General features: G+C 37.6%; 1 protein-coding gene across 1 annotated transcript in view; it reads right to left on the bottom strand.

Annotated features, from left to right (window-relative positions):
- LOC111513470 (probable G-protein coupled receptor B0563.6) overlaps positions 1–26,331 on the bottom strand; it is a 310,115-nt gene that overhangs the window by 111,394 nt on the left and 172,390 nt on the right. The window contains exon 2 of the mRNA XM_074182546.1: positions 8,840–9,197. Coding sequence (XP_074038647.1) covers positions 8,840–9,125 — 286 coding nt within the window. The 5' untranslated portion in view covers positions 9,126–9,197. The remainder of the gene's footprint in view (positions 1–8,839; positions 9,198–26,331) is intronic.

The following is a 26,331-nucleotide window of genomic DNA, read 5'->3' as shown; positions in this document are numbered from 1 at the left end:
TATCTGAGTGCGCATGTTACTACAACGAGTGAGTCGAGTACAACATCCCCCCTTCAATTGAAGCAGCGTTAGGACAAAATTGTAACTATGGAAAACTAATAATTGCCTTTCTGAGACGTATAAAGCTGCTGCACCGTATATGAAAATTTATTGTAAGAAATCAATACTTTTATGAAATTTGAATTGTCGCTAATAACCCTCGAAGTAGATGCGACAATAAATAAATTTATTAAAAAAAAAACAAATACATCAGATTATGTTTTTATGGAATGAAGACACACATCATACCTTAGTCGACTTTCAACATGTGCGTGATACAAGTCAATCAATTGTGATCTTTTCAGAATCAACTCAAGATCTTTGAACATATAGTGGATTGAAGACAGTTCACCGACGACTGAATTGAAGTGATCTTTCCAGCTGGATAGACAAATTCATGGATGAACCTAAAAGTGTGCTGTTGTTATATTTATTCAAAGTAATGGGACGATAGCTTAGTGGGTTGACGTGGGTGGTTTGCTTTACTCATTCAATCAACGCTGTGCGAACTGGTGGTTCAAACTGCAAAGCCAGACGATCAATTTTCACTTCCTGTCGTCTAACCCTTGTTAGGAGTCACACGTTAGAAGGTGAGACCTAGTTAGTCCTCAGCTTGCACAAGTTTCGACTTTTGAGAGATTTCGTTCATAGGTGGGCGACAGGTAGTCAACGGAAAAACAGATTTTTTTCACAGATGTATCATCATTAGCGTAAACTGTCAATTCAATATTAGGTAAAACAATAAAAAATTTGTCACTGTATGGAATGAATAGCACCGGATCGAGAACAACATCTTGCTGCGGTGATCAGCATACTTGTCAATTCGATGTTGGGTAAAACGATGGAAAATTTGTTGATATATGAAGTGAATAGCACCGGCTCGAGAACAAAATCTTGGGGCATTCCTATATACGATTCGGTGCTGGATGATTTTGTATTACGAACGTAATTATGTTTCAGGTTTCTGAGACTAACGAATTGTCAACGACACTCGATGAATAATTCAAATAATTCTGAAGAAACTCTTCTTGATCCATCTATCTATACTAATATGAATGTGAAAGTTTGTGAGGATGGATAAATGTATGTATGTTTGTGACCCTTTCACGACTGAACAGATTCAGATGGAACTCTACATAAATACAGCTTATACGTCAGATAATGTAACGTAGGATTGTTTATCTTGAATAGTTCTGAATGAAAGTCCGCGATAGCATATATCTACCTCTTATGTGGTAGCCACTATATGCAAAATACTGAGCCATAAATACAATACGCAGTGAGCCATTATGCGTCGCGTCTACTGTAAGACGACGAGGGACGATGCGCGTGGGTAGAGGGCCGGTCTAAGCAATGAAACGCCATTGCTAAAAACACGACCCGAACGCCTGAGACGCGTGAGGACAGACGTCGGTAACGGTTGTGTTGGTTTTGCGAGTTTTTTTATAGGTAACATAATTAGATTTTCGAAGCTATTTATTAATTAGTGCAGTTGGCATATTTTTTCAGTTACTGTATTTCTGAGGTAAAAATATAAATTATTAGCTGTTGTCAGCGGATTTGCCCGCGTAGAACTTGCTTTGTCACATTAAGTTCCGTGACAGATAATTTAAAACAAATAGTTACAATATTTTTTTTTACCCAAAACTTCAGGTTTTTACTTCAAAACTGACGAAACTCTACGCTATACAAAGAACCTACCTGCATATTTCAAGGTTCTAGGTCCAATAGCTTCGGTTATACGTTAATATAAGAGTGTAGGTGAATTATCTGGTACATACCCATACAATACTGACTGTTTCCCAATGTTTTACTCCATAATTGTATAATTGACAAATGAGTCATCTATGATCCACGCAGACGAAAGTACGACTCAGGTCACAGAAAATACCTATGTGTGTATCACCTTTTTCGGAATAATTCATCAGATCATCATAAAAATAATAAATTGCAGTAATTGTTGACTAATCTTTCTGGAAATCATGTTGACACCTGAAGAAAATATTTGTTTATCCCAAACTACCAGGTATCTCTATTCAAAAATTCTCGAGAGACTACTTGTTATATGAATTGAAGGGGTTATATGTTTAGGAGTGATTGATTTTGTTATAGTTATCTCTACAATTTTACATCTGCTCATCATCTTTTTTGACGTGTAGGAATGACTTTTCCCAGTTTTAGACTGCCAGACTATGCACACAGTGTAATATATTATCACTTCTCCTCAACGACTGGATAGTTTTCTCTTGCGCAAACATAATCTTGGAGGAAATGGTTATTACTCGACTGTCAAGACTTCGGCGCTTCTATTTATTCATTATAAATGGGGAAGATCAGACTATTCCTGCTGGGTTGAACGATTCGTTACTGTCATGTGTATCTAGAACAAACAAATTGAAAAGGACTCGCAAAAACATCGTAGAATCTATCCTGCAACTTGATGGCTAATCCTCCGTGAACAGTTTGTCAGCGTCAATGACCATTTCCAACGAACGTTAACGTTTGCGTCAGTTGCAGGGGTGATATTTATGTACTTACACGGTTAGTCAAAACTGCTGAATGAAAGGAATTGCGAATACAAATTTGGAATGAGCTTCATAATTCTAGAAGAGTATAGTTTAATTAGCGCTTCAAAATATATATCTAAGGTGAAACTGGAAAATAATATATTATTGAAAGGATATCAACATGGATTTCAGGCTGGAAAATCTACAGAATCAGCTATGAACGAATTATGTAATATGATTTATTCTACCTTGAATACTAGGAAATGTTCTATTGCACTTTATTTTATCTCAGTAGAGCATTCGATACTGTAAATCATGAGATTTTATTACAAAATTTAAATCGTATTGGAGATCGTAGTTGGGTTTCTTCCTATTTACAAAATAGAAGTCAGATTGTCATGATGAATTCGTTCAAATCAAAGTCAACCAATGTTTCTATGGGTGTACCACAAGGCTTAATACTTGGTCCACTGCTTTTTATTGTATTTATTAATGACATGATTTTATAATGTGGTTCCCCGCAAAAAATTATAATTCATGCCAACAATACAAATCATATGATAATCACAAGATAATATGAACAAAAGCACTCATTTGAGTAATGGATGCGCTGAGGAATTCTTTCAATGATACCTGAATAATGGATTGATTTTAAATGCGTCCAAAACATACTTCATGGTTTTTCGACAAAAAATATTTGCTGTGACCCAAGCCCTCTTGTTAAAATGAATCATAAATCAATTGAGCAAGTATCAAACATAAAATTTCTGGGTGTAACAATTCATGAAAAACTGACATGGAGAACTTATATCGAAAATCTGGTAGGGAAATTGAGTAGTATCAATTTTCTCATCAGACAACTGAACGACAATGTATCTACATAGGTTCTCAGAATGGTATATCATGGTCTAGTGTCGTCGGCACTCACATATGGCTTGATCTTCTGGGGTAATTCAACACATATTGATAAAGTATTCATTGATCAGAAGAAAATCATGAGATGCATGATGGGAGTTCGAAATAATGTATGTTGTAAAGCTTATTTCAAGTCATTGTCAAATCTAACTTCACTATCACTTTATATTTATCTTCCAATTATAAATATTAAAAAAGAGCAAGATACCTATATGAAAAGTAGTGAAATTCACCAACACCAAACACGGAATAAAAATGACAGTTGCTTATTGTTCTCTAGGCTCAGTGTGGAAAGGAATTCTCCAAAATACCAAGGAATTCTATATTACAACCGTTTCAATGCGATCTTTAGTGAGATAAAAAATGTTGATACCTTCAAAACAATATTATTCAATTACCTAAATAAAAATACTTTTTATATAATAAAGGAGTACCTCACTGTTTGATGCTGATAGTAGTTTTGTATGTACATAAAGATTGTCTGTGAGTTTTTTATATTCTCTTGTGAGTTGTATAATGTTTATATGAGTTTTATTAATATATGTTTTGATTAGTCTGATTATTTTTGTACCATTGTGTAAAAAACTTAAGCGTTGAATAAATTATCTGTGTCTGTATCTGTTAGGCGTAGAAGAAATCCAAAACACTCTTTCCAATCAACAGACATTCATTTTTTTAATGCGTGTTTCACCAACCAGACTGGCATCTTCAAGACTCATGACTGTTTCGATAAAAGTTACATAAGCGTAATAGGTCAGGAACTTCTCTTCCATACAGCACCAGGACATCGATGAATCAGTTTCGGAGTATTACTCCTTATCAGTGCAAGATAGAATAAACTGAGATAGCCGTGTGTTCAGAATTAACATACTCCTCCACAGCTCAGGACTGTGTTCATGAGATAGAGCTACTACTACTATATTGTGGTTGAAACAGATCCTATCTTGAAGGACAGTTTCATATATCTCGTGAAGCAACAATAAAATCAGTTGAATCTATTCTATGCTGACGAGGAGCTGTAACTTAAAACCGCTCTATGATCACTAAATTGATTATAAAGAATCAAGTAACAATTCAAATGCTATTGACAATCATTTGGATGCATTAAAGGTTACACAGAGTTTTATTAGTTGCTGAATTATTCAATACCGGTCACATAATTTTTCTATCGCTCTACCAGATTGAAAAGGCTTGAGGTAAGCTACGCAACACAAATATTTAGCGTTATAGCATATTTGTTCCTATGGAAGTTTCAGTGTAGCAAGTTGAGAATCTTTGATTAACTAGACCTTCGAGATTGTTGGAATTCGTTACAGTTTAATAACAGTCCTAGGGACTATGGTTCTATGAGAGTTTCATCAGGAGACCTTGACCAATACGTTAAATAAATACTACTGGAGTTTTATCCAAACACCAAACCGTTATTTTTGACACCTCGACACGTCTTTCAATCATGGAGTGATTGAAGTATAGTTAATGAGAAGTATAGGTTTGTGATATATCGTGTGGAAGATCTATTCATTCTCTATTCAAAATTGTTATCGCTTTCAAGTTTCACTAGTTCGGACTTCCATTGTCTACTATATAAAATGATTTGAAATCCCTGAAACAACTAAAAAAGAAGAATTGAGTATGAATAGCTGAAAATAACAATTATATTAACCAAAATAAACCTGAAATGAAATAATAGTGAAATAAAATTCAAGTAAAAATAGACCAATTGAATAAATAAAAATAAAGAAATGAAAAAAGAAAATAAAAATAAAAAGTGGAGAGATTCCAAGTCACGTTAGTTCACGACGTTTCGATTGTTATTATCTACAATCGTCTTCGGGTGATGACTGGACTGATTCCTCCGAGAGATGACTATTTATAGGTCGTTCGAGTACTTTCACTTATCCCCGCTTTCCATTTTCCGCTTCACTGGTTCCGTGGGAGATGATCGTTTTGGCGGGAGTTGGCCATTTTTCGCTTGATGATGGGTTTCCATATGTTGCGTATTTCTACGCTGGCGTGACTGAATACGTTGTTGGACAACATGTATGCGGCTTCCTTGAATTTTCTCCTAAACCAATGTTCCTCTCTGTGCAAGATCTCACCTTGGGACCACTCGATGTTGTGTTGATGGGTCCAAACATGGTCTGCTATTCCTGATTTGATGGTGAGGCTGCTACGGATAGTGTTACCGGATCTGAAGCAGGTTCTGATGTTGTACTTGAAACCAATTCTTCTTATCCTCTCCGATAATCCTCTGATGTAGGGAAGTGCAAGCACTGGTTGTGACGGCTTCTCTTCCTTGCAAAGCTCCTGCTGTCTTCTAGCCAAAGTCTTTTCTACCATCGCTTTGGAGTAGCCATTCCGTTGAAGATCATTTTTGACGATGTATAGTTCCTTCTCGAGACCTTCCTTCGTATTACAGAGCCCAAAAGCACGGTCTAATAGAGTCTTGATGATTCCTCTTTTAGTCGATTGATGGTGGTTGGATTCGTGGTTCAGATACTGTCCCGTATGAGTGGGTTTTCGGTATACAGATGTTTCCCACTTAGTGTCGGTCCTCTCCACCAAAACGTTTTCCACTTAGTGCAGCTATTCATACTCAATTCTTCTTTTTTAGTTGTTTCAGGGATTTCAAATAATTTTATATAGTAGACAATGGAAGTCCGAACTAGTGAAATTCATCATGAAACATTGTTAATCACCTTCAAACAAACGCTTTCAAATTTATTGCAACAATTAAAATAAAATAAAATAAATCAAAATCATGTGGTTAACGAAATTCGATAAAATACACTCAAAAACTGTAGAATACGAAAAAGAGCTATGGATGTTAATGAAGTAGATGTTGAAAATGTTCACCGTGAATGTCTTGGCAACATCCTAATCTCGAATAAAACTGTCTTCTGATATTATTCAACATATCTGGCGTCACATACCTAATTGTAAGCGTTATTCGTTTTTTTAAGTCATTCAAATCTGAAGGTTTAGTTTTGTACACATTGCTCTTTACATATCCCCATAAAAAAATCTAATGATGAAAGATCAGATGATCGCGCTGGCCATTCAATCAATCCTCTTCTCCCTATCCACCGATTGGGGAATGTTGTATCGAGGTATTGCCGGACATTAACTCAGTAATGTGGTGGTGCTCCATCCTGCTGAAATCATATCGTATTCATTGGAACTTGTTAAACTTGGAATGACATCCTTTTGAAGTAGTGCCAAATAATTATCGCCATTCAAGTTGTCCTCAATAAAAAAGGGACCAATGATATGGTTTCCTACAATTCCTGCCCAAACATTAACCTTTTGAGGGTATTGTGTTCTTCTCTCATCCAATGAGGATTTTCCGTTGACCAGTAGCGGTAGTTTTGTCGATTTGCATGACCGTTAAGAGACAAAGTACAGTCATCAGAAAACATAACGTCTTATAATAATAATATTGTTATCGAACATCTACATCATTTGCTCCCAAAAATGAGTTCTATCAAAATCGTCTTCCATGAGCTCCTGAGTAGGTATCATTTTATATGGATGCATTTTATTTTTTTTCAATATGTTTACTATCGATTTATGGCTAACATTAAATGTAGTGGATGCCTGTCTATCGTGTGTTTTCCTCAAACCCAAGCATCACATCTAATTTGAGTTCATCACTCATTGCTCCACATGACCAAGCTCGTGAAACTGCTTCTCTATTTTGCTTATTGTTCCTTGAGATATGGGCGGTGAGTTAGGAAATTTCTCATGAAATAGGCGTGCTACTTTCTGTTGTGTTCTGGTTTTATCTCCGTAACTAATCATTTGTATAACTGTTATTTTATGCATTTCCGTTGATCTAACTATTCGTCAGACTTGAAGTTAACGAATTTCAAACTTGAATTGAATACTGACAACTCATGTTTTAACACACAAAACAAGTTTACAAGGCGTTTTGAACTAACGTTGCCACAGAAATTATTTAAAGTTTTTTCAAGGATACCATCTAAAAAAAAACTTTGCTGTGGTTTTTGCTCACTTTCTTATTATCAGTACCTCAACATGAAATAAGTTTTGAATATATTGCAATGAGTTTTGAGTGTATTTTATCGAATTTCGGTAATCACATGAGATCAGTTCATTTTATCTTAATTGTTGCAAAAAACTTGAGAGAGATAACATTTTTGAATAGAGAATAAAAAGACCTTTCAAACGATACATCACAATATTTCTCAGGTTTTTTTCAACACCAAACCGTTATCAGTTTGATCTTCCTCTTGAAGATGATCACTTGGTGATCGAAACACGTGTCAAGGTGTTATGATACCGGTTTGATGTTGGGAAAAATCTCTAGTGAAATCCATTACTACATCACAAGATATATCACAAGCCAATACTTCCCATTTGGAAAATTGGGGTTGAACCTGTCATTCGACGGGGGTCGAAGCTAGGGGTAGCATTTTTCCGTTGAAGTATGTTGAATCATGATTTGAGCATGACGTGTTTCGGGACTTTGTTAAAATATGTACCGTAACCGAAATAATGAATTTATCCAATTTGACTTTCATGCACTGTATAAATACGTATTATTTTTACATTAAATCGGTCTGGCTGTTGACTAAACAACCAAATTAACGTCCAGTGAAATGATTCCGCACCTATTTATTCATTAATAAGATAATATCGAAATCACAGACATACTGAAATGATTAAAAAAATGTTTATTCATGAAAAACAACACCTGGCGTCCAATTGTCTTCAACAAAAATGTCTGGCAATTAGATATTCGTATTTCCAATAATTTTTAAAAAGTAATGACAAAAAATATCTCCTTAAAATAATTTAAAATTCAATATTTTCACCTGTACATGTGTGCTGTGCAATAATGGACGCAACCTCTATCAACAACATGATAATCGGTACGCTATTTGAGGGAGCTTAGAGAATGATATATTGAAGAACCAGCTGTCTTGAAATTCTTTCTCGAAGACGTTGCTTAAACCATAAGCAACCAGATAGTCGATACGCTGTTTGAGAGAGCTTGGAGAATGATATATTAAAGTACCAACTATGACAAAATTCTTTATCAAAGACGTTGCTTAGACTATAAGCAACCAGACAGTCGATACGCTGTTTGAGGAAGCTTAGAGAATGATATATCAGAGAACCAGCTGTCTTGAAATTCTTTATCGAAGACGTTGCTCAGACTATAAGCAACCAGATAGCCGATACGCTGAGGGAGCTAAGGGAATGATATATTGAAGAACCAGCTGTCTTGAAACTCCTTCACGAAAACGTTGCTTAGACTTGAAGCTGCTACCAAGAATTTTCAATGTTATCGAAATAGTGGTTGAGTTGGTTTTAAATTCACTTCAAATTAGAGTTATGTAAGAAAAACTCACCTCTCATGTAGATATACGCCGTTCCTCTCATGTTTCTTCTCGTCAGCACCACCAAGTTGAAAATATTTCCGATAATTCCAAGAAAGCAAATAGAAGGAAGCGCAAACCCGTACGAGTATCTTCGAAGAATCTCTATCCTAGGGTCCTCGGACTCCGATCCAGTGCCGTAGAATGAGGCGGGAAAGGAAGTGGTATTGATGAAAGTGCAAGGCGTGCACTCTATTGTGGAATCATTGAGACATAGTGTTGAAGATCGCGGGGCTTCGCTGGAGTAGAGAAGAGACATGATGAAGGATCAACCGCCGGTTATGGATTTTAGGAATCCGATCATTATCTGATGTCGGTGATGGAACGGAACCTGAAACAAAGAAGATCATTTACAAAATGTCAGTTTTTTGAACTTATTGAGTTGAGACATATGTTGTAGAATAGTAAATACCGAAAAAACAAAAACGTTCATTTGATAACTGATTTTTTATTTATTTATTCACCCTAACAGACCACATAGGTCTAATTACAAGGATGACCTCATTACATACAATATAATACACTTAAAAAAATTATAAGCCAGTTACCTACTGACGTGTTCTTTTTCAAATATATATTATTTTATAATTATTACTTTAATATAATACTCCTACTTCTATAATTTGAGGTATAGCCTTCGTACAATCACTATATTTTGAAAAGGCCTAAGGCTGAGGTTCCATAATAACCTCTTTTAGGGGTCAGATTTATTATCTATTATCTATTAGTACTGTACATTTATTTGGACGAGCAAAAATTTACGAGAAAAAATAAAGGAGGTAACTGACTCTAGTGTAAAGCATAATTTTAAACACATGTGTATTTTATGTATGTAATTTTAATCAAAATTCTGAATATTTGACGATTGGTAGAGATAGCAGCAATGGTGTGTGTATTTACTATCGTTGTATTTTATAGAATGTTTTCTTGTTTTTCAGGATATACTTCTTTATTTCAGCTTTGAAATTCCTCAGTTTGTCATTTTTTTTAAATGTATGTATTGCTAAATTTTCATTGCTAGTTTGTCTAGTTGGTTGGACAGATCTGCTTTGAGGTGAGTTTTCAGTTGTGCATACTCGAATTATACATTGATGAGCATGCAAAAGAAGAATTGGGAGAATTTCATACAGTAATTTTGTGGAATACTGTGTCTTCTTTCTGAATACGACTTTCATGATGAAATTTTGTATGATATGTAGGAGTTGGGTTAGGTCCAAAGTAAGTGGGTCCATTCGACCCTCCACCGCAACCCGCAAGGGTTTATTGTAGCTCACACCTATTCGCACTCGACCAAATAAACCCAGCTTGTTAACGAAGCCGATTAGTTTGTATGGCGAGTGATCTTTCAGGTCAGATGGTAAGAGTACGGCTCCGCCGTACTCTAAAATCCTGATTCGGTCCCTAACGGGGCAGGCACAAAGTATATGTTCTGCTGTTTCATTGTTAATTAGGTAGTCGTATAGTGAAGGTGCAAGATTCCTACCTTGATACCCGCGACAACCTTCCCATATGAGGGTTTTTGCAGCTACACCTGAAGATGCCTTAGATTCAACCGTGCAGAGCTTTTCTGCCTCTGGTTTTGGTGAATCATCAGTTGAGCGCAAACGTTTTCTAGACAGATTCTGCGTACGCCGCTCAAGAATTTGGTGCAAAGTGGTTTTATAAGGTACCCCGCTCTTGAGGAGACAACTCAGTCATTTCCTGGCTGCACCACCAAACCTTTTTTTAGGTTCAGTTATTGGATCAGGAGTTGGGGAGTTGAGAAGCTCTCGCTCCTGAACTAAATTATAGAGAGGTCAGTTGGTGTCGTGAACTTGACATCCATCTCCTCTGTAGACTCGCTCCTGATTCAAATTTACAGGGAGGTCAATTGGAGTCGTAAGCTCGACATCTATCTCCTCTATAGACTCAGCGTCAAAAAGAATTTTCAAGTTTACTCGATCCATAAAAGTTCCATGAGTAGCTAGGGGAAGAAGGTCAATCGCGGCAGAGCCCTGCATTACCGTGACAAGGTGATGCTATGACGAGAGGGAGCCCGGTATCTCGAAGGTTCCGTAGAGACAGCTGATAGGCTCAGTGTCGTTCATCCTCTCGGCACGAATACACACTTTAGGATTAAGCCATCGTTGGTATGCCATTCAGTTAGGGAATAACAGAACCACAAGTGATTATCCCATTCCCGTATCCAGCGGGGCTACGTGGAAGCCGGCATCCGATGGCCGGTTTGCTCAACCCCCACATCTCAAGCCAGATATGTAAGGGACGTAAGTTGTTAACAAAGGCTCCTCCCCATGTTATAATACAGTATCTCAAAAAGACTGGCTCCAGAACAGTCCCTTGTGGTACACCCATTTTGACAGTTAATTCTGAGCTCACTTCTCTTCCAATCTTTACTTTTTGTGTTCTGAATTTCAAATAGTTCAGCATCAGGTCCAATGCGATTCCTCGAATTCTGTAGTTTTCTAATATTTTTAAGGATATTTTGTGAGACCGTATCAAAGGCCTTCGCAAGGTCAAGGAACTAAGACAAACATTTTGATGATTCACCTGAGGCTACTAGATTGTTTAATGAAACCGTACTCTCTGTCTGTTTTAATTTTGTGCATATTAGAAATATCAAGCAGCCTGTTTTTCAAAGCATGCCTGTTTTCATGAGAGTTGTGTCTTCTGTTTCATAAATAGGGGTTATGACAGATTCTTTCCATTGTAGTGGTATTATAGATGTTTCGAAGAAGAGATTAATTATTTACTGTAGGAGTATATCAATATGGCTCTGTATATATTTAATAGTTCTAGTTGTGATTTTATTATTTTCAGGAGAGACGTTGTTTTCAATTTTGATATTATGATAATTATTTCAATTACTGTTACTGGTTGTAAGTATATTGATGATTCATTATTAAGTTTGATGATCCTACAAGAACAGTGCCACAAGTTGTATAATAATTGTTTTTCATAAATTTCTCAGGGATCCTGTCCAATGATCACAACACAACAAAGTTTTTGTTTCGGGGTTGGAATTAGATGATTTTAATGTATTTCCACGTGTTAAAACTAAAAGTGACCATAAAAATTATATATAAGCTCTTGTTTTCAAGATATAGTATCATTATATTATATATGTATATTGAGTTTTCAACAAATGAAATATTTCATCACCAACAGTTGGTACACATGTTTGTTTACATAACACCCCTCTCATCAGCTGTTCTTAAGTAGTAAACATAACCTATGTGAGTTTGTCAATTGTATGCACATTGCTGCTATTGAAATTATCGTGTAAAGTTGATTTTTAAATTAATTTAAGTGCTGATCTGAAATGCCTCGAAAGTGTGTGAATTCTGTCGATAGCTTTTGCTATATATGTGGTGAAATAACATTTAAGGCTCAGAAACGTAAAATGACACCTATCGTTAAGACAGCCTATGAACATTATTTTGGTGTGAAAGTTGGGGACCAAGATAAATCATGGGCTCCTCATATATGTTGTAATTCTTGTTCCGTCATATTGCGAGAGTGGCTGAAAAATAAAAACCGGGCAATGGTTTTTGCAGTACCTATGGTTTGGCGTGAGCCTACCAATCATACAGACGACTGTTATTTCTGCTTAACTCCTCCCATTAAGCAAGGTTTATCTATGAAGAAAAGAGGAACGGTTAAATACCCTAATCTCCCATCTGCTCTTCGGCCTGTACCACACTCAGACAATTTGCCAGTCCCTTCTCCACCCCAAAACTATGAAATTTTAGAGGAAGGTGATGAAGACTGTTCAGAAGGAGCAATCCATCCTTCTACATCCTATGACCCTGATTTTGAGGTAAGCGATAGGTCTAGTGATCCGACAGAATTAGTCAAGCAGAGTTGAGTGACCTTATAAGAGATCTTCGCTTGTCTAAGGAAAAGGCTGAGCTGTTAGGGTCAAGACTACAACAGTGGAACCTACTAAAACATGATGTGAAAATATCTCAGTACAGACAGCGTCAAAAAGATTTGCTTCCTTTTTTTGAGAAAAAAGAAAACCTCGTAGTTTGTTTGATGGACTGCTTGAATTTGGATCACACTCCATCTGAATGGAGACTGTTTATAGACTCTTCAAAACTAAACTTAAAAGCTGTACTTCTGCATAATGGAAATCAGCTACCCTCTATTCCTATAGGTCATGCAGTTCACATGAAGGAAACGTATATGAATATGAAAACACTTCTCCAATCAATCAAATATGAACAACACAAGTGGCACATCTGTGGTGATCTGAAAGTCATTGCTTTACTCTTAGGAATGCAATTAGGGTTCACCAAGTACTGTTGTTTTTTGTGTCTGTGGGACAGTCGGGATAGAAAATCTCACTATAAAAAAATGAACTGGCCTACACGAGACCTAAACCCTAATGAGAAAAATGTAGTTTACGAGCCTCTTGTAGATCCTAAGGATGTTCTTCTTCCCCCATTACATATTAAGTTGGGACTAATGAAAAACTTTGTGAAGGCCATGGACCAGGAAGCTTTTAAGTACTTGAGAGCAAAGTTTTCCAGGTTGAGTGATGCTAAAGTCAAGGAAGGCATCTTTATTGGGCCCCAAATCCGTGAAATCGTAAATGATCCTGCTTTTGACATGATTTTAACAGGAAATGAAAAAAGAGCCTGGGAAGCCTTTAAGGGGGTTGTACATGGGTTTTTAGGTAACAAAAGAGATGATAACTTCACAGCATTGGTTAAAGAGCTTCTTCAAGCTTACCACCAACTTGGATGCAACATGTCCTTAAAAATTCATTTTCTTCACTCTCATCTTAATTTCTTCCCACAAAACTGTGGAGCTGTGAGTGACGAACATGGAGAAAGATTCAATCAAGACATTGCCTTAATGGAACAGAGATATCAGGGCCGTTGGAATGAAGCAATGCTTGCAGACTACTGCTGGTCTGTGTGTAGGGATGCTCCAGAAGTGTTTTATAAAAGACAAGCTGAACGACAGCGATCTTACAATGAATCGGATGGACTTAATTGAAATTTGGTGGTACAAACTTCTTTTATTTGTCAAAACACTAAGAATAATGTTTTTTTTTATTAATTTTGTACTTAAAATATAACTATACTATATATCTATAAACATAACAATATTGTTTTATGTACTTTCACTTTTCACGTATAGTATAACTACTCTTTAAGATTAAGTACTGTGTATCTCAAAAACCAGAGCTAATAAAAATTTTTCATTGTTATTTTCGTTTTTATCACCCCAAAATTAATGGAAATTGACTAATTTAGTGTAGGAAACATTCAAAAAATATTTTTTTGTTGTGTTGTGACAGTGCAGACGGAAAGATTTCCCACAACATCGTTCAGGATTAATCGACGCATAAGTAGCGAGTACTATTCCTACCCCAATTTTCTCATGCGATCCTTTTCAATATACCCTACTGATGATATAAATGCATGTCGCCATGGGGCATTCCTATGCTATATTATTCTAACCGCAATTATTTGAATAATTGTATGGAACTGTAAGGTCAATGAAATTGTGGAAATCTACAAAAGAAAGAGGGAGAAGAAACGTGCCTGTCAATCTAAATATCTGTAAATGACGAAACTTTTTATCGGTTTGAAATTTGGCTAAATTTCGAAGTTTATAGTGGAAATTTTTCGTTTTGAAAAAACTCATATCTGAGAAACGGATTTTTCCATGAAAACATAATATTAGATGTCGCCTTTTTTTCTCCTCACATTCAACAATGAGTTTAATATTTTTGCTATGTATTGTTCAGGTAATGATATCAAATTCCGAAAAACCCACTCTTGTCTAGAATATTTGGATTACCCAGTATTCCGTATCCTACTTTTTGTCAGATTGACGAAAACAACTTCGTCTGATCAAATGAGTCTTTGGTGGGGTATCTTTCCTACTCATGACGTTGAAGATCATACCAAAATCCCCAAGTCTCATCTAAAATTGAAAATCTTCATACTACCACTTGATTCCAATAATTTATAAATTGGATTCATTTCTATAAAGGAAATTGGAGAAGTGAATCACACGCTGTTGTTCAAATTTCAAAATCAACACGTCCCTGAATATCCTATTAGGGGAAAGGAGTTTCCGATAGCGGAACAAACATCAATACCAATTAGTAGAATTACAAGAAAACAATTCAATTTTCCTCTATCGCCAAATATAGGAGCAACTCAGAAGCATCAGAATGCATATTTATTACTTATACCGGCTTTTCCGACTGACCTGAAGTAGGTCAAGTACATGATTAATGGAAACAGTTTTCACAAAATTCCACCCTCATTATTGAATAATGGATGTCTATAATTCAGGAAAAGTTGAATGAGAGATTGAATTTTTTTCGACGATACGATTCAGAAACAATGTTACATAGGAGATTTTTTATGAAACAGGAATGATCTTCCAAAACTGTTTTCCTTGACAGTAGTTGAGTGTGAGGTTATGCCAAAACCTACTTTATTGCGCATCTACACATCTGAAAAAGTGTCAGAATAGTATATTTCTCACAGCAATATGAATACCTCAATTCTCTGAAAGTCTTCGAGACAATATATACAGGGTGTTTCAAATTCGATCTTCACTATTGGGAACTCGGAAACTATGAGAGATACGAAGATGGTTGAATTGGGAAAAAATTGTGCATTCAGCTGACTAACAATAGGCTGTTGAGAAAACTCTGAGATTTCGAGTATATCCAAAGATTTTGGCCTAAGATGAAAAACAGAGGTTGCATCTTTCGATGCAACCAACTGATCTTCAGCCTTTCCCGTTTCACTAAATGTTCACATTTATTTATTGTAACATTCTGGAAATGAAAACCTACTATCATTATTATTATTATTATTATTATCTTTTTTTTTCACCGTAGTGTGCGCTGGTCACGCCCTATCCCCCGAAGCCCTGATACATTCTGGAGGGCGCGCCAGCATTATCAACCAATGACCACTCCCCACACCGTGGAGTAAGTGATCATTGGGTCCGAGAATCATGTGCCCTGAGCAAGCGCAGTGAGCCAAGAATGACAGCCTTCTGCATCTGTGCGGCTAAGATTTCTGCCTTAGTGCGGCAAGCCGGTATGATTTTAAGATTCGAGAGTAGAGAGAACATCATTCCACCAAGGACTCCAATAATTAGAACAACCATATTGACAGAGTGATCTGGATAGAGTGTGTGCGGAGTTCGAAGAGAAAATCTCGATATTTTATCCGTTTTTCCTCCTCTTTTCTGACGATATTCGTCTCGCCAGGAGCTGAAAACTCCACGACAAATATCGTTTTGGTCTGGTGGTCGAGAAGGACTACATCAGTCTTATTAGCTTGTATGAACCTGAGGGTGAGGAACAAATAGTTTCAATAAATTCGGCACTTCTCGTTCCCCACAACGGATTCAATATCCCCCGGAGCGTAGGGCAACACCGGTGTCTCGTCAATGCCGTAAGAGTGCCGTAGATGGTAATATAGCACTCTTGGGGCCGCGTTATGTCGATAGATATAGGCCGAGACCGCATATGCTGGACATGCTGATAACAAATGCATTAGGGTCTCGGGCTCCTCGCGGCAGGCCCTGCACCTTGTGTCAGGAACCTCTATACCTATCACGCGACTGCGGTAGACTAAGGTGTTGAAGACACACTCCTGGCAAGCCATGATGAACCCCTCAGTTTCCGATTTCAGCCCACTCGACCTGAGAAAAGCGAACGTCAGGCGCTTTGATAAGCCAAGGTCTCCAATGTTATTGAAGAAAACCCCATACATTGGCTTATCCTTGTATTTCCGCCGAAGTGAGGCGATCTCTGCGGCTTTCATATGAGCTTTTTGCTGTTCGGGTTCCAACTCGGTGACAGAGTTGTGGTCACCTCGTTCAGTATCAAAAACTAAACCGAGTTCATCAGCTGCTCAGGCAGCTGCCCTGAAGAGAAATGCTCCAAATCCTGCTCTGCATGATCACGGACCATGCAGAGAAAGGAATCCGAAATCCTGACGACTTTGCAGGCTATATCCACTACCATTCTGTCATGTAGAGACTCCAAACTCGAAGATCCACGGTCTCCCTGTTGTCGGGGGAAGTACAACTGTGGAACGGACGATTTGGGATGCAAATTCCTATAGAGATGCATCATTTTTCGGGTTTTTACATCGAATTGATACAGTTGCATTCGATTCCACTTCACTACTCCAAACGAATAGAGTAAGATTGAAACGGTAAGTATATTTATTGCACCAACTTTGTTTTTCCCCGACAGTTCCGATGACCAGATACTTGCCGCGGAGAGATTCCTTCACTGCTTTTACCTCTTGTGAGTGACGTTGTTCCACCCCGAGGTAAGTATACGTCACTCCAGCATCCAAATGGTGTAGGATGCTTCCATCTACGAGCTGCACATTCTCTCCGTAATCCCCGCATCGTCGTCTTTTGAGATGAACCATTGCACATTTGTGCGATGTCCTCAAGGACTGATGGAGATCCTTCTCTTCAGAGGCATAAAGTTTAAGTTCATTCATATAAAACAAATGAATTACCTTGTGCGTCCGTTTTCAGGGGGCACAACGTCCGGAAACCGAAAGCCCATTAATTTTCATTATTATTATTTATAATCAAACATCAAGATATACATTTTCTACACTTTCCTGAATAGTTGCGTGTTTCCAGTTCACTGTCGTTCAAAGTATTTCCAAAACCCTGAAGTTTTGAATTTTTCATCTGGCACTTTGTTTCCAAATTTGCTCAGGAATTCCCATTTTACTCCAGGAAAAGCATGTGCACACTGTTTTCATTTCATTTTTAGGGTATGCGGTTTATCGAAAGCCATCTCTCTAAGGACAATCTTTCCGGAACGATGTTACAAAAACTCCATTCTCAAATAAATTTTCCTGGGTAGCAGATGCCAATTCACACGGTGTGTCATGATAACACCAAATAAATGACAATTCAATATTTTGATACGCTATTGACATATATTTTTTTGGCACTTGAGTATTCAGCGGATAGAATTTTCAACGATGTGGAAAATTTAAATTATGGAGGATGAGGGATTGACGAAACAGCTTGTGTGTTCCTGCATACAGTGTACTATTTCTCTTGAATAAATTTTACATGAAAATTGTCAGTTGTTCAATGAGTGAACATTTTTACAGCCGAAAAAAATGTGTCAAAGCTGTTCTTCGTGTTTGTTGGCCGTGGTCTGCAAGACTTTTTGGGTGGTGACACCCAAGTCAACTTGCCAAGTTTTTATGTCAGGTGGTTTGACCAATCAACCGACAACTGCGGTGGCAGAAATTTGGGAATCTAACCTGGAATGTCATCGAAAAACGAATCCACATTTCTAGAAACATGTGCCTGCCCTGCTGAGGACCGAATCAGGTTTTTAGAGTTCCGCAGAGCCATACTCACCACACAAACTAATCGGCTCTGTTGAGAAGCTGGGTTTATTTGGTTGAGTGTGAATCGGTGTAAGCCACATTGAACCGTTGCGGGTTGCGGTGGAGGGTCGAATAGACCCACTCACTTTGGACCTGACCTCAGTATATTCGAAAAAATTAAATGTTGACGAATATCTATTCATTTTTCAGATTTTGGAAGGTTGAATACTCAAAAAAGCATGAAGGGACATATTATCTCTGGTATTGAGGCTCCTTTCAGGTAATCTTGCAAGAAAATACAGTTCAACGGTTGATAGAATCTAATGTAATTTGCAAGTGAACCGTGCTTCAAATCGTTGAAAGTTCACAATAACATCGACATAGGAAATTTCAACAATTCACGTTTCTTCTTCAACACATTATTATTACAAACACAATAGGCAGTACCTGATTGAGGTATCTGACTGACTAACACTATTGCTTGAAAGTTAAGGCAGTTCAAAAACTTCACCAGTAGAGAAACCTCTTCTTTCGACTTCCTTCAGAATTCTACCATTGAAATGCCTTTCAAAATTCGCGTTGAATCAAGAATAATATCGTATCTTGAATACGCGGAACTCTAAAATCGTTGTAGACCTTGGGTTATTATTCAATTCATACATATACATACGCTCTGAATTTAATTCCTCCTTTTAGCTTTCTCTCGGTGAATTACCTACAGTGAATAGCACCGTTTCCGAATATAATTTGCAAGAAATTCGGATACATTAACAGAAGCAGCGAATATGTCTTAGACTCTTGTCGAAAATATACTGTCAAATGAATTCAGAATACACCAGGATGATCGGAAAATGTCACTGGTGAAATTTAGATTTTCAAATCAGAAATATTCTACGATGGTTTCAAAAATTTTGTCTCCACAATCAAAATGAGTGTCATTTGAATCAGTGCACTTTGGTCAACGTAACACAAGTCAAATAATTACGTCAGCACAAAAACTATGTGCTGAGGATCCGAATAATTCGACGAAGCTCGTTTTTGCCTGGTCCTGATTGCCGAAAGTTCTACTGGTTCTAATTGCGGCAGGCATTGCCTTGGACCAGGATAGAACATCTTCTGTTGACCGATGTCAGCTTCTGCTGACGTAGTTTATGGTACATTTCGTCTATTTTCTCATGATAGGACTCCACTGTGATGAGTTGGCCCCGTTGCAGACAGTTATAGTTGATCACATCAGTCGCTGACCATCATAGAGAAACCATGGTCTTCCTTTTGTGAGTTTTCGCCTATAGAAAGTGCCTGACTGGCTTATTGGTGTACAACCATTGTCCTGAACGTGTTCTGGATCCACTTTTCATCACACGATCCGATCTGAAAAGGATTAATATGGTTGCGTAAAACCGTGACGATTTCTTATCGATCGTTCAAATCGTGGGGCACCCACTTTTCAAGCCTTTTATCCTTTTAAATACGCTTGAAACCATCAAAAACTGCATAGAAGTGATGCTCAGTTCTTCCTCCATCCACACACAGTTTGTCATTCTCCACCAGGGTCCCAAAATCCTCGTCCTGGATTACAGAAGGTCGACCACTAAGTGGCTCATATTCGATACTGAAATCTTCGAAACAAAATTAGCAAATCAGCGTCGAATATTGCGTTCATAAGCAAATACCTAATTGATTTTTCGGGCTGTTTTGGCAGCGCTTGGGCTCAATTCGAATTTGTAGAAAAAAATTGCCCGAAAATTGCTTAACATCATATAGTAATGAGCTGAAAAGTGATAGAAGAGAAAAATTTGAAAACCAGCAACAATGTATGCAGTACAAAATTCTCTGTCAATCAGTATACACCATGATACAGTAGAATGAATATTCACCTACAGTGTAGGTCTGACAAATACCCAAGGGTCTCATAGCATGATCATATCGAAACCGCTGAAGAATAAACTGAAAAGCATAAGAGGAAAACGTGTAAACTTGCTATGATCTCTAATGATAACAAATTGTATACCACCGTCATACCGGGAAATTAGGGGTTTCCAGGTAATTGGAAGTCTCTGACTGTCATCACTTTTGTTCAGGCAGAACAATCGCTTTTCGATTCTGATGGCTTTGCGAAATATCCGAGCTTGTAGTGTTTTCGCTGTGGCGATGGTCTTAGTATTCGCAAATTGTATGTTGTCTCCTGTCTCTTGGTTATGTTTGGGCGGAGCTGATGATGGGCCTGACTTTAGGACAGCAAATTATAACAAGGTGCTACGATACACAGGTATCACATGCGAATTGGAAAGCTGATGAGTTTGCCAGCCACGGATTACAACTCCATATATAGAGCCTGATTCATCTGTGAGAGTGCCAAAGTCTTTGTTACGACACCACATTGGGAAGTGGGCATATAGAAGACAGATAACTGAAAAGCTGCTTCAACAAAGCAGGGATCGGTTTAGAACAAATACAGTGCTACTTACTAGACACTGCCTATTGATGAAATACCTGAACAAAACAACACAAACATCACTTGGAGGTAGTGCAACAAAGGGACATATTTTATTGAAATGTGAGGCAGTGGATCATGGGAGGTAAACAATTTATGGCCAACCCAAAATATGTTCAGAGGAAAACGACACACATCTATCTCTGTATCTGTAGAGTAGAGAGGGTGAGTGTAGGCTCACAGCACTTAGGCCACATGTGACCCATTGTACATCCTCCCGAGGAGTTGTCCTGCTAGGTCATCAACGAACCTGTCTTTCCAGAAGGTGTACAGGTCACTAGGAGACATTTCCTTCATTTATTTATTAATTTATAAACGGATTTCACCTTTTCTTACATATGAAAATACAGATATATACTTAAATTAAATGTATACTAAAAAATGTATACTGAAAATGAACAATTTAGCAGTACTGCAGTAATAGATGGACACCTATACTACTAATCTTTTTAGGTTGGTTTTGAATGTATTTAATGTTTGTCGATTAAAATCTAAACCTTTATTGCAATATTCATTTCCTGATCTTACAAAACGTGACAAAGCACTATGATAACCATAATTTGTGCGATGGTAGGGAACTTGGAATAATTCAAAGTTACGAGTAATTCTGTTTGGAACTTTAAAATAAATCGAGTGGAGCAATGAAGGACAACAATCTCCCCTGTTAGTATCTTATGCAGCTATCTTACTAGCTTATGCAAGCTAGTAATATTCAGATTTTGCATAACTTGCATGTAATCGTAATCACCATATTGTAGATTCATTTTAAAAGCTATATACCTCAAAAATTTTTTATGTACTCTTTCTATTCGATCGATGTGAGTTTGATAATATGGTGACCACACTGGTGAGGCGTTTTGAATGACAGAATAAACCAATGTTAGATATAACGTTCTAAAAGCCAATACTGATAGTTTCTTTAGCATTTCTAGAAATTAAACCCAATAATTAAAAAGATTTGCTGACTGCGGAGTCAATATGATGTGCAAAATTTAATTGATGATCAAATATGACTCCTAAATCGCGAATTTCAAAAACCCGTTTAAGACTGTTTTCAATTAGATAATCAAATTGAATAGGATTTTTGGACCTAGAAAATGAAATACAATAGCACTAATCAACATTCAGAGACATTCCATCATTTTGTGACCAGTTGATCAATTCGTTCAGATCAGATTGAAGACATTTACAGTCAAGGTTGGTTTTGATTGGCATATACATTTTGAGGTCATCAGCGAAGAGAAGATATTTACAGTGGCGAAAATTTAAAGCTATATCATTAATAAAAATATTAAAGAGAAGTGGACCCAGATGTGATCCCTGCGAGACGCCTGATGTGACCTGAATATCTCTGGAAATGTGGTTTTGAATTTTTATCCGCTGTTTCCTATCAGATAAATAACTGTTTAACCAACATGTTAACCAAGTTGGAAAACCTGTTACTTGAAGTTTACTAATCAACAAACTGTGGTTGACTCTATCAAAGGCCTTACTGAAATCAGTGTAAATTGCATCAATTTGAAGGCCTTTTTCTGGGGCCATGGTGATGTCTTGTTGATATACCAATAAATTCGATGTTGTTGATCTACCTGCAGCAAATCCATGTTGATTTTCATTTAGCATATTTTTGCAATGCCACGAAAGATAGTGCACAAGTAGAGATTCGAAAAGTTTTGAAATAGCTGAAGGTTTGCTGATTGGACGGTAGTTTATATCGGCAGGTGTAAGCCAAGATTCGCCGATCACACACTCTCTTATTAACGATAACTCCGGACACTCGCACAGGACATGCCTGACAGTTTCATCTTCCTATTTACATATTCTGCATAGAGGTGTGTCACTAGCCACATAATATGAAGGTGTTCCTCAGTTGACAGTGGCCAGTCAGAAATTCTACTGTTAAGCTTAGGTTTTTCCTGGTCATCGCCAGAAGATATTTCTTCGGTGCTAGCTTCCCAGGGTCGCCCAGGGTGATTCTGGCAAGACTGCATCCTTTGATTCCATCCCATCTCTTTAGGGATTGAGCATTGGTGTGACATTTGGCTGGTTCCGCAATTGTCGAAGTCATCATGCCGTAGGTGTCCTGGGTCCTAATATTCTTAGTCCAGCCGCTTCCTTGGCTAAAGAGTCGGCAATGCGATTACTTTCACTTCTGTCGTGATGACACATACGGGGGACAAGATTGTTGAAATGGGTGTCATGAAGACGATTGAAGAAAACGCAATAAGTTGATGAGGGTGTGTGTTTTCCGGAAATATGAAAGATATAGATGAGTTGTAGGAATCAAATGATTTTGGTACAATGATTGCTACTGTGATTGATTTCTGAAGCTTTGCACAACACAGGTTTATTTCAACTTGTTTTTGAAAGATTCAGACAGCATATTACAAAAAATCAAGAAGTTGTTCATATGAAACATGTTTCATATGAGTTTATAATAATGTTTCAGCTTCATTTTGTGTGAAGTGTTCTGTTCATCACATTCTTGGAGAAATTGAAAATCAGAGGGTATTTCTCTCATCAGGCATAGAATAACAAATAAAACGCTTTGGTTCTGAATTCATCTCCACAGCAATATTCCAGAAAATCTGTTTCATGTAAACTATTGCAATGAGAGTCTGATTATCTCAGTTAGCTAGTTCGTACTGTATAATGTTGGGATTTTCATACATCATTTGATTCACACCTAGACTGAGATCATTCAATCAAGGACATTTAATTCCTTGAACGTCTACAAGCCCAGTATTCAAATAAGGCTCAGGGAAGGAAGTTCATTAATCCTAATTACTGATAGATCAGAGTCGGAACTAGGTTGCTGAGAAGTATTTCATGGAAACAATAAAGATTATGGATCGGATTGAAGATGCATTCATTTATATTCCAAATAAGTACCAGAAAATGGATATTTCGAAAGAAATCTCGAATTGTTCATCTCTCCCAACTACCTACCTACCGGAAAACAACTACTTTCTTGGCTGATATCACGCTAGATATTGAATTATATTTGACAGACATTTATGTGAAATCCCTCACAGATGTTAGTCTCTCAGATGTTTCACGTTCATTCAGCAACAAGACAATGCTTAAATTATTCGAGTAGATAACCTACAGATCGGTTGTGATGTGTTATTTGAAATTAGTTTCTGTTTTGGAACCATGAACTAACTTGCATGTTCTAAAAATTTCAGGACCCAGTGGCACCTACGACCTAATGACAATTGCGGAACTAGCAAAACGTCACACCAATGCTCAATCCCTAAAGAGCTAGGGTGAAATCAAAGGATGCAATCTTGCCAGGATCACCCTGGGCGAATTTGGGAAGCTGAAGCCGGAGAAATATCTGACAATGACCAGGAAAAATTTAAGCTTCTTCTTCTGACTGCCCACTTTCAACTGAAGAAACACGTTCATAATATGGGGCTAGCGGACTCACCTCTATGCAGGATATGTGAACAGGTGCAATAGACTGTTGGTTGATACTGAAAGTCACAGCATTCTGGAAATGACCTCTGACTGTATGCCTCCAACTGTCAACTATGAACTGCCTTATCAAGTACTGTTTCCGAGTAGAGAGGACTGGATCCTTCGGGAGAAAGAAATATTAGGAGCAGATAGTTGATGGTTCACAGATGACTCAAGAACATCTTCCGGTTCTGGTGCAAGTGTACCTACCTTGGAACTTATGCGACTGTATTTCAAGCGGAATTTTACTCTATCGAATTGTGTGCGGAGAGATTGGATAAATCCAAGCTCACACTTGAACAAAGGTGGCATATACATGAATTCACTGTCACAGTCCTGTTCAGAGCATATAAGTCGAAAACATATTCTCAGACAGTCAAGCGACGTTGGTAGCTTTTGGTTTTTACCGAACAACGTCTAAGTTGGTAGTAAAGTGGCAAAAACGACTCTCCTCGATAGGAAAACTTAACAGATTGTCTCTGGTCTGGATTCCTGACCATACCGGCCTGGGAGGCAACGAAGCTGCTAACTCCCTTGCAAAGGAGGGTGCTGCAAGCAGCTTCATCGGACCAGAACCTGTCATTGGCATCACTTCAGGCTGTGCCAAACAAACTTTGAACACCTGGATGGCAAGAAGATGTATGGACTTCTGGCAGAATCTTTCAGGATTGGCTCACTGCTTGATACCAAACAGATGTTGGACTACAGTAGGATGAACTACGATGTCTAACATGCTTTCTCACAGGTCACTTTCATTGAATCATCATATGCAGAGACTTGGACTGTCGAAAGACAGTGTGTGTCACCTGTGTTTGAAAAATGATGAAGCAGCAGAGCATATACTCTGTGCCTGCTCCGCTGAGGACCGAATCAGGTTCTTAGAGTTCGGCAGAGCTGTACTCTAACCATATGACCTGAAAGATCACTCATCATTCAAACTAATCGGCTTCGTTAAGAAGCTGAGTTTATCTGACTGAGTGTGAATATGTGTGAGCCACAATAAACCCTTGTGGGTTGCGGTGGTGGCCACTCACTTTAGACCTAACCTAACCAATCGTCAATAAGAGAGTGTGTGTTCGGCAAGTCTTGGTCAATACCTGCCGATATAAAGGAGATGTCTCCCAGTGACCTGTTCACCTTCCTGGAAAGGGCGTCATGGACGATGGCCTAAGAGGATAATTCTTCGGGAGAATGTACAAAGAATCTCATGTGGCCTGAGTGCTGTGGGCCTACACTCACCCTCTCTACTCTACAGATATAGAACTTGCAAATTTTGTAAAGTTGGAAGATATACTTGAACGGTTTCTAAAAAGCCCTTATATAGACTTTTCGAGGTATATACAGTGTGACCCATTTTTAATGGAAACACCCCCCTAAAATTTGAAGTTGTAAATCGATTTTAATACATTTTTTTTGATGTAAAGTACTAAAAGGTCTACCTTGGGACGAAATTTGAAATGTTCATTAAAGTTTCAGGGCATACCACGATATTTTTTCTTAGTCGAAAATCGGGATTTTTCATTAGCGATTTTTTTATTGAAAAAATCACTACGCCACTGGATTCAGAGTAATTCTAAATAGGTGTGACCAAAATTTGATGAAAAAATATTCATTATTGACAAAGTTATGACAACTCAAATATTCGAAAACTCACACAGCTAACAGTCACACTATATCATTTTTTTATGATTTCAACAATAAAGTGCCGCCAGATGAAAAAAAAAACAAATAGCGTAAATATTTCTAATGAAAATAACGGATTTACATTCACACAATTCAACTAACAATGAAGCAAAAAATTTTAATAAACGTACCTAACAACCAATTATTGAAATGTTTCGATTCAGTGCAACAATTAATTCTAACTCATATTCTAGTAGCCTCTACTAATCCACCACGTATTTCGATACATGTGTCGTAGCGCTTACGAATGTTTCTGATTACGTTCCTTAGTTATTGAGGGCTAATATCTGCACATCCCTGTCGAATTCTTGCACAAAGTTCTTTTTTATCTGTTGAGCGGTTTTTGTAAACCTTTTGTGTGATAAGTCCCCAGAGAAAAAAGTCCAAAACTTTGAGGTCTGGAGATCTGGGTGGCCAATCTATAAACGGACTACCACGGCCTATCTATCGGTTTGGAAAAT

Source organism: Leptinotarsa decemlineata, unplaced genomic scaffold (genome assembly GCF_025532065.1).
Source record: "Leptinotarsa decemlineata unplaced genomic scaffold, Ldec_3_MD MMD2_P_RNA_scaffold_2, whole genome shotgun sequence".
NCBI lineage: Eukaryota > Metazoa > Arthropoda > Insecta > Coleoptera > Chrysomelidae > Leptinotarsa > Leptinotarsa decemlineata.
This window is presented reverse-complemented; position numbering and strand designations above follow the sequence as displayed.